Source organism: Cucumis melo, chromosome 6, assembly GCF_025177605.1.
Source record: "Cucumis melo cultivar AY chromosome 6, USDA_Cmelo_AY_1.0, whole genome shotgun sequence".
Taxonomy (NCBI): domain Eukaryota; kingdom Viridiplantae; phylum Streptophyta; class Magnoliopsida; order Cucurbitales; family Cucurbitaceae; genus Cucumis; species Cucumis melo.
Window position 1 is genome coordinate 8,303,240 of NC_066862.1, and position 8,455 is coordinate 8,311,694.

The 8,455-nt window shown below is 36.2% G+C and overlaps 1 protein-coding gene across 1 annotated transcript; it reads right to left on the minus strand.

The window, feature by feature from the left end:
* Window positions 1-7,255: 7,255 nt before the first annotated feature.
* LOC127149997 (uncharacterized) lies at window positions 7,256-7,923 on the minus strand. Its single transcript, XM_051086618.1, has 2 exons — window positions 7,516-7,923; window positions 7,256-7,276 (listed from the first exon to the last, which is right to left on the minus strand). The coding sequence occupies exons 1-2, from the start codon at window positions 7,921-7,923 to the stop codon at window positions 7,256-7,258; spliced, it is 429 nt and encodes a 142-aa protein (XP_050942575.1).
* Window positions 7,924-8,455: the final 532 nt, after the last annotated feature.

An 8,455-nucleotide genomic window follows, 5' to 3' on the forward strand; every position in this document is an offset into this window, starting at 1 on the left:
CTAAAGAGTTTGTGCTGCTCACTGATCATTTCTCCTTGAAGTATCTCCAAGCCCAAAGAAAACTTTAACAAGATGCATGCTAGATGGGTATCTTATATCCAAAGATTTGATTTGTTAATCAAGCATCAAGCGAACAAAGAAAATAGAGTTGCAGATGCCTTAAGCAGAAAAGAGACTCTTCTAACTGTGCTGTTTGTTGAGATTACAGCCCTTAACCATCTTCCAATGCTATATGAGACTGATGAAGACTTTGGTGAGATTTGGAGTCATTGTATTGCCTATATCCATGATAGAGATTATCATTTGGTGGAAGGTTTTCTCTTCAAAGGAGACCAACTATGTATTCTCTATACTTCCTTAAGGGAAGCCCTCATAAAAAAAGCTCATTCGGGAGGCCTAGCTGGACACTTGGATTAAGAAAAGACTTTTCAGATTGTCATAAAGAGGTTTTATTGGCCTCAAGCTAGACGAGACATTAATAACTTTGTGAAAAGATGTTCTATTTGAAAAAGAGCAAAAAGATTTTCATCTAATGTCGGTATCTACACTCCTCTATCAATTCCTAAGAACATATGAGAGGATTTGTCAATTGATTTCGTTGTGGGTCTACCTAAGACTCAAAGGGGCTTCAACTCGGTTATGGTTGTGGTGGATAGATTCAGCAAGATGTCTCATTTTTTGCCTTGTTAAAACACCATAGATGCAGTGCACATTTCCACTCTCTTCTTTATGGAGATTGTTAGACTACATGGCATCCCAAAAACAATAGTTTCTAATCGAGATACTAAATATTTTAGCCATTTTTGGAAGACATTGTGGAAGAAGTTTGACACCACCTTGAAGTTTAGTACCACTGCTCACCCACAAATAGATGGACAAACTGAGATAACTAACTAGTTCTTGGAAAATCTAATTTGCTGCCTTAGTGGAAACCACCCTAGACAATGGGACATGGTTCTCCCACAAGCAGAATTTCCTTTTAACAATATGATGAATAAAACCACTGAAAAATGCCCCTTTGAGATCGTTTACACCAAGGCACCAAGGTTGACATTCGACCTAACTAGCCTACCTAAAGAAGTAGAAATCCAAGAGGAAGTTGAACAGTTAGCTAAAAGAATACAGAAACTTCACACAGAAGTCATTGACCATATCACTAAGATTACTAAGTCCTATAAAAAAGAAAAGAATAAGAAGAGAAGGGAAGTCCATTTCCAAGTTGGAGATCTTGTAATGGCATATTTGAGGAAGAAGAGGTTCTCGATTGGAACCTATGGAAAGATGAAAGACAAACCGATTGGCCCATGTAGAATACTTGTTAAATATGAGAAAATGCTTACACAATTAAACTATCGCATGGATTTAACATCAGTCTAATCTTCAATGTAGCAGACCTTAGAAGCTACAATGCATCGGATGAATTTCAACTTTCATAGCAAACTCGAGGCAAGTTTGATGTTCAGGGGGTGGAATGATGTAAATCAAATAAGCCTAAATCTACTAAATATACTGCTATCTAGTTTTCTGTTATATCTTAACTCTTTTGTTAGTTAAGATTTGTTATTCATTAATAGGCTGTTAGTTACTATGTAACCATCTATTTTCCCTATAAATAAAGTACATCCTCTCACATTGAGGGTAGAATATTCATACAAAAAAAAAAAAAAAAAAACAAAAGACTCTTTGGTTCACACCAAGACAAGTAAAAAAAGTTTCGCCTTCAAGGTGCAAAGGAACTCGACCCTTGACCTACTGGTCGAGAAAAATAGTTCTTTCATAGTGAGGGCTCTAAGCATTAATCTCTTTCTCAAATTCTGAGACGAACCTTCTCATAGGTTGAAGATGTAGGAATGGAATTCCTAAAGCGAAAGCTTATGAACGCCCGTGCGAGTGAAATTCAATTTATGAAACCAATAAATTCAAAGAAAAATAATAAACATGCTTTTCATGGTAAAGGTGAAAATAAACTGACCTTTGTAGAACCAATTCAATTCTTCTTCCAAGCTTGGCACCACAAAATCTTCCTCGTTATTCTCCAAGTAAAGAATCACAGAGAGTTGTGGGCTTCTGTAATTTTTGGTGAGGGAAGAAGCTTTTGAGAGAATTTTCTTTTGTTGGGATACAGAGAGATCGTAAGATTGTTTTTTGCTGTTAAAAAAAAACTTTTCTTTTTATTTTCTTTTAAAACAAATCTCAACAATGGAGGGGGAAGTTATCAAATAACTTCCCCATCCTTCCCACGTAGAATAACTCCCAAGGGAGTTATTCTATTCTATTTAAATATATTAATATATATATATATATATATATATATATTAATTAAATTAAATAAAATCAATATAAATTTAATTAATATATATTATATCTCATATAACATAAAATTAATATAAATTTAATTACAAATATATTATATCTCATATAATATAAACTTTATATTATATCATATATAATATAACCAATGATTTAGATCTCTCATATAATCTATAGTTCTAATATGAATCGAATTCAATTTTAACCTATAGTTTATTTATGAATCTCATTCATATTATTATTATTATTTGAATCATATTCAAATATTAACTTCTCTCATAAAAAACTTTACATTATAATGTATCAAATAAATTATATTAATTGTATCATATACAATTTATTCCCTTTAATCAATTTGAACAATTCAAATTAAACCAAAATAAATTTGATTCTCATTTATCCTTATTGAGCTAACAAGGGGACCTTATGGACCTACAGATTGAAGCTCTAATGAAATGAGATTAATTAATTAAACTCTTTAATTAAATTTAATCTCTATTCATTAACTATTAGTCATTCCACTAAAGACTAATAGTTGCACTCTTCTAACTGTAGATATATTTTTGTGTCCATTAGATATAACCAATCAACAGTGCAATGACCCTTCACAAATTGCTCGTAAGTACAGCTAGGCCAAAAATTACCGTTTTGCCCCTGTAGTTACATCTAACTCCTTAAGTACCATTGATTCCTCTAATGAACAATAATTATAGTCCTACTATAACTGAACTCCTCTCAGGCCAAGAGAGGGTGTGGCGCCACATTGTTCAAGCCCTGAAATCAACCCTTAAGAGAGCAAATTCTCTACTTACTCCATCTATAGAGAAGGAGTGAATTCCTTCTTGTGTAGCTGCGTTCCCAGCTCCCCAATCAGACGAATCCCCAAAATGGTAGGCATATTGAGTCGGCTACATAGGCCACTCTCACCCATACAAATCAAAGGATCGCCTACATAGGCAGGAGTTCACAACTCACTCAAGATTCAGGTCAAGTCACCTATAGTCATCCTGGTGAAATGTAGTCTCAACTAGTAACGGTGTTAATAAGAGAGACTATTCATTTCATGGTCCGGTCTTATACAAACTCTTTGTATAGAATACCCCCGCTCTAATGTCTCGACATAAATGATTAGGATCAAATCATTTGTAGCACTTTAGAACAATTGTAACAACTACAAAGCAGACCGTATTCGTAGTGTCACCAGGATAAGGTATCCAGCCTTATCCATTTACTACAGACCATTTAGGTTATCACTTAAACATGATCCACTTGTATGTCTCTACATACATGTTTAGGTTACAGAAGATAACCTTGGATGTTAGTTTATTGGTTTTGTGAGTTAATGCAACTAAATATCAAATAAAATAAAACACTTTATTTTATTAGATAAATAAAAAGTTTGTATTATATATACAATTACAAACTACAAGACCACGAGATTTAGGGCATCAACCCCAACAATCTCCCACTTGTCCTAAAGCTAGTGGGGTGTACAAAATAAAAAATAAAATACTATAATAGTACACAAAACAAGAAACTAGGGCATACAATATGCACCCAGTAAATCTCCCACTTGCCCTAGGTTAAATGTGGCATGTCACGTAGACCCAGACTCTCTAGGTGACCCTCAAACACCTTAGCCGTGAGGGGCTTTGTAAACGGATCAGCAACATTGTGTGTCGAAGCTATCTGTGTGACGATCACGTCCCCTCGATGCACTATCTCTCGAATCAAGTGATACTTGCGCTCAATATGCTTTCCACGCTTGTGGCTTCTGGGCTCCCTAGAATTAGCCACAGCCCCACTATTATCACAGTAAAGAGTAATTGGCTTTGACATGTTTGGAACTACTTCCAAATCAATCAAGAAATTTCTAAGCCAAACAGCCTCTTTGGCAGCTTCACAAGCGGCAACGTACTCTGCCTCCATAGTGGAGTCAGCAATACATCCTTGCTTGATACTTCTCCAAACTACAGCTCCTCCGTTAAGAGTGAACACTGAACCTGAAGTAGATTTCCTAGAATCTCTATCAGTCTGAAAGTCAGAGTCTGTGTATCCTGTAAGAATCAAATCCTTAGAACCATACACAAGCGTGTAGTCCCTCGTTCTCCTAAGATACTTGAGGATAGTTTTAACGGCAGTCCAATGAGCTAATCCTGGATTAGATTGATATCTACTGACTATCCCCACCGCATAACAAATGTCAGGTCTAGTACATAACATCGCATACATCAAGCTGCCAACAGCTGATGCATAGGGGATATGTCTCATTTCCTCAACGTCTTTAGGTGTCTTAGGACACTGTTCCTTAGACAAAGTAACTCCATGCCTGAAAGGTAGTAAGCCTCTCTTGGAGTTTTGCATTGAATATTTAACAACTATTTTGTCAATATACGATGCTTGAGACAAAGCTAGCATTTTGTTCTTACGATCTCTAAAGATCTGAATACCCAGAACAAATTGTGCCTCTCCCAAATCTTTCATTTGAAATTGGGTTGCTAGCCATTGTTTGATGTCAGTTAGTAAACCTATATCATTCCCAATGAGTAGGATATCATCTACGTACAAAACTAAGAAAGCTACTGATTTGTTGATGATTCTTTTGTAGACACAAGGTTCATCAACGATTTGATCAAATCCATAAGATTTTATTGCGGTATCAAATCTTATGTTCCAAGATCGAGAAGCTTGTTTTAATCCATAAATAGAACGATTAAGCTTGCAAATCTTTTGCTCTTGACCTGGAATTATGAATCCTTCTGGTTGTTGCATATAGATGGTCTCCTCAAGATTGCCATTCAAAAAGGCAGTCTTTACATCCATTTGCCAAATCTCATAGTCAAAATATGCAGCAATGGACAAAAGTATTCGAATAGACTTTAACATGGCAACAGGTGAGAAAGTCTCCTCATAGTCAACTCCCTCAACTTGGGTATAACCCTTTGCCACTAGTCTAGCTTTAAAAGTTTGTACCTTACCATCTGCACCTCTTTTTCTCTTGTAGATCCATTTACAACCTATAGGTTTTACCCCATCAGGTTGATCTACAAGATCCCAGACCGAATTGAAGTACATAGACTCCAATTCAAGATTCATAGCTTTGATCCATTCATCTTTATCCACATCCTCCATTGCCTTCTTAAAAGTCAATGGATCCTCAATGTCGCCATCAGATATGACAGTTAAGGTTTCAGTTAAACTCATATAACGAATAGGTAAGTTTGTAACCCTCCCACTTCGTCGAGGTTCCCTCAACGATTGAGGTTGATGTGTCCTAGTAGATAAACCGACATGAACAACTCTTGTTAATGCACTAGGCTCTTCAACAACTCTTGTTGAAGGTTCAGTAGTTTCTTTGGAAAGTTCATTTAATACTATCTTACTACGCGGTTTGTGCTCCCTTATGTGGTCCTCTTCTAAAAATGTAGCATTTGTCGATACAAACACTTTATTATCTTTAGGATCATAGAAGTAACCACCTCTAGTTCCTTTGGGGTAGCCTACAAATAAACATAATTTTGAACGAGGTTCCAATTTCTTAGGGTTATTCTCAAGCACGTGTGCTGGACAACCCCAAATTCTGAAATGACGTAAACTACCTTTACGACCATTCCATAATTTTAAAGGTGTTTCAGAAACACTTTTAGATGGAACACAATTCAAAATATAGACTGCAGTTTGCACTGCATAACCCCAAAACAAATTAGGTAAGTGAGCGTAACTCATCATAGACCGAACCATGTCCAACAAGGTTCGATTTCTCCTTTCTGATACACCATTCTGTTGAGGTGTACCAGGTGCTGAGAGTTGAGATACAATTCCACATTCCATCAAATAGTTTTGGAATTTCAAATCCATATACTCTCCACCTCGATCCGATCGAAATGTTTTAATAGTTTTACTTAATGCGTTTTCAACTTCAGCCTTGTATTCCTTGAACTTTTCAAGGGCTTCAGACTTATGTTGCATTAAATAAATATACCCATATCTTGAATAATCATCAGTAAAAGTGATGAAATATTCAAATCCTCCTCTTGCTTTAACATTCATAGGACCACATAGATCTGAATGTACAAGTTCTAGAGGTTCTTTGGCCCTATGACCTTTTCCAGTAAAAGGTCTTTTGGTCATCTTACCTTCAAGGCATGACTCACATACAGGTAAAGAATTTTCTTCTAACTCACTTAGAAGTCCATTCTTTACTAATCTCTCAATCCTATTGAGATTTATATGCCCTAATCTTAGGTGCCAAAGATGAGCATTTTCTTTTGGAGAAATTTTAAGTCTTTTATTTTGAGTTATTGCAGTTTTGAACATTTCAGTATTAAGAAGAGCTTTAGATGTTAATGATCTTAACACATAAAGATTATTTTCTAACTTTGCAGAACAAATCTCAACACCATTTTTGTAAATAAACACTTTATTTACATTAAAAGTTAACGAGTAAGATTGTTCTAGTAAGCACTTTACAGAAATCAAATTCCTTTTTAAATCAGGAACAACATATACATTTTCTAATAAAAGAAAAGATTTCTGTAAACAAAGTCGAAGCCCTCCCACTGCAATTGCTGAGACGACATGCCCAGTTCCAACTCGCATCGTCATCTCTCCAGTCTCCAACTGCCGCCAGGAACTAATTCCCTGAAATGAAGAACAAACATGATTAGTGGCACCTGAATCTATTATCCAGGCTGAATCATCATTTTCCACTAAACAAGTCTCTAGTACTAGTAAATCATATTTACCTTGTTTAGCCTTCTTCTTTTCTGCCAAGTACTTGGGACAGTTTCTCTTCCAATGTCCCTCTTGGTTGCAATGGAAACATATTCCCTTTGCAGCTTTGGCTTTCTTGGTCGTTTTAGCAGCAGCGAGGTTAGCTTTATTTCCTTGGCCACCCTTCTTTTTCTTCTTCCACTTCTTATTGCCAAATGAAGAAGGCATAGACTTAGTTCCTGAGGTCGAACCCCTATGGAACTTTCTTGTGGAAGTAGCAACATTTGCCTCTCCCTTCTGTCCCTTGATTTTCATCAGAGACTCAAAAGTCTGTAGCTCGTTGAGAAGGGTGGTAAGGGTATAAGCAATCTTATTCATAACAGCATTGCTTCTAAATTGCAGGAAACTCTCTGGCAGAGATTCCAAAATAAAGCTAACCTGACTGGCTTCATCGATGACAGCCCCATTCATTTCTGCCACGTTGAAATGAACCATCATATTGAGAACATGTTCTCGCACTGAAGCTCCCTCATTCATACGGGCATTATAAATGTATTTCAGAGCATCATGCTTGATCTGATAAGAGGCCTGACCAAACATCTCCTGCAAGGAGTCCATAATCTCACGAGCAGTGAGCATTGATTCATGTTTCTTGGCCAATACTTCAGATAAGCTTGCCAAGATGTATGCTCGGGCGTTTTCATTTGCCTTGGCCCAACGCTCATATAGTTCTCGAACAGTTCGAGTTGCATTAGCAGCTGGGACTTGAGGACACTCCTCAACTAGGACAAATCTAAGGTCATCGATGATTAGCACAGTGTTGATAGTATTTTTCCAAGATGCATAATTATTGCCATTAAGTTTATCAGCAGCCAGCATATTCAAAGTAGCACTCGTCATTATCAAATTACTGAAAACATACAATTTATTTATATTAGTTATACTAGCATTTTCCATATAAAACCAATCAATTTAGCAAAATTTTAATGTATCCTAAGTGATATCTATTTTGCAATGATGCTTCAGTGAGGTAGGATAAAAATCTCCGTAGGGTGATTAATTATCCCTTCACTAAATTGAGACAATCTCAACTAAATATTACACTAGAATAACTCTTATTCCTATAATAGTTAGTCATCATTGTTTAGTCAAGAAATGATTAACTTACTTAAAAATTTCTTGTAAGTGTAACCTTTCATTTTAGATTCTAGAGTTCCGCCCCAATAAGTAATCCGTAGGGAAAAAACCGATTGGAGCAAAAACTAAAGAAATCTTATCCATTTCTGGAGTTTGAGTAAAATCTAATGCAAACACCTTCCGTAGGGGAACACAAGCAAAGGTGCCTCAAGGCCAAGCATGAGAATTTACTTAAAACTAATGAAAGAGACCGCGGGATGTGTTGACACACATCCCTCTCCCACTTACTATAAAC

What these genes read in the sequence shown, in the direction of transcription:
- LOC127149997 (XM_051086618.1), bottom strand. Translation starts at nt 7,923, where the DNA reads ATGACGAGTGCTACTTTGAATATGCTGGCTGCTGATAAACTTAATGGC. An exon ending in AACATGTTCTCAATATGATG is followed by an intron (nt 7,277 to 7,515) that starts GTTCATTTCAAC and finishes AAAGTTCCATAG; the next exon opens with GGGTTCGACCTCAGGAACTA.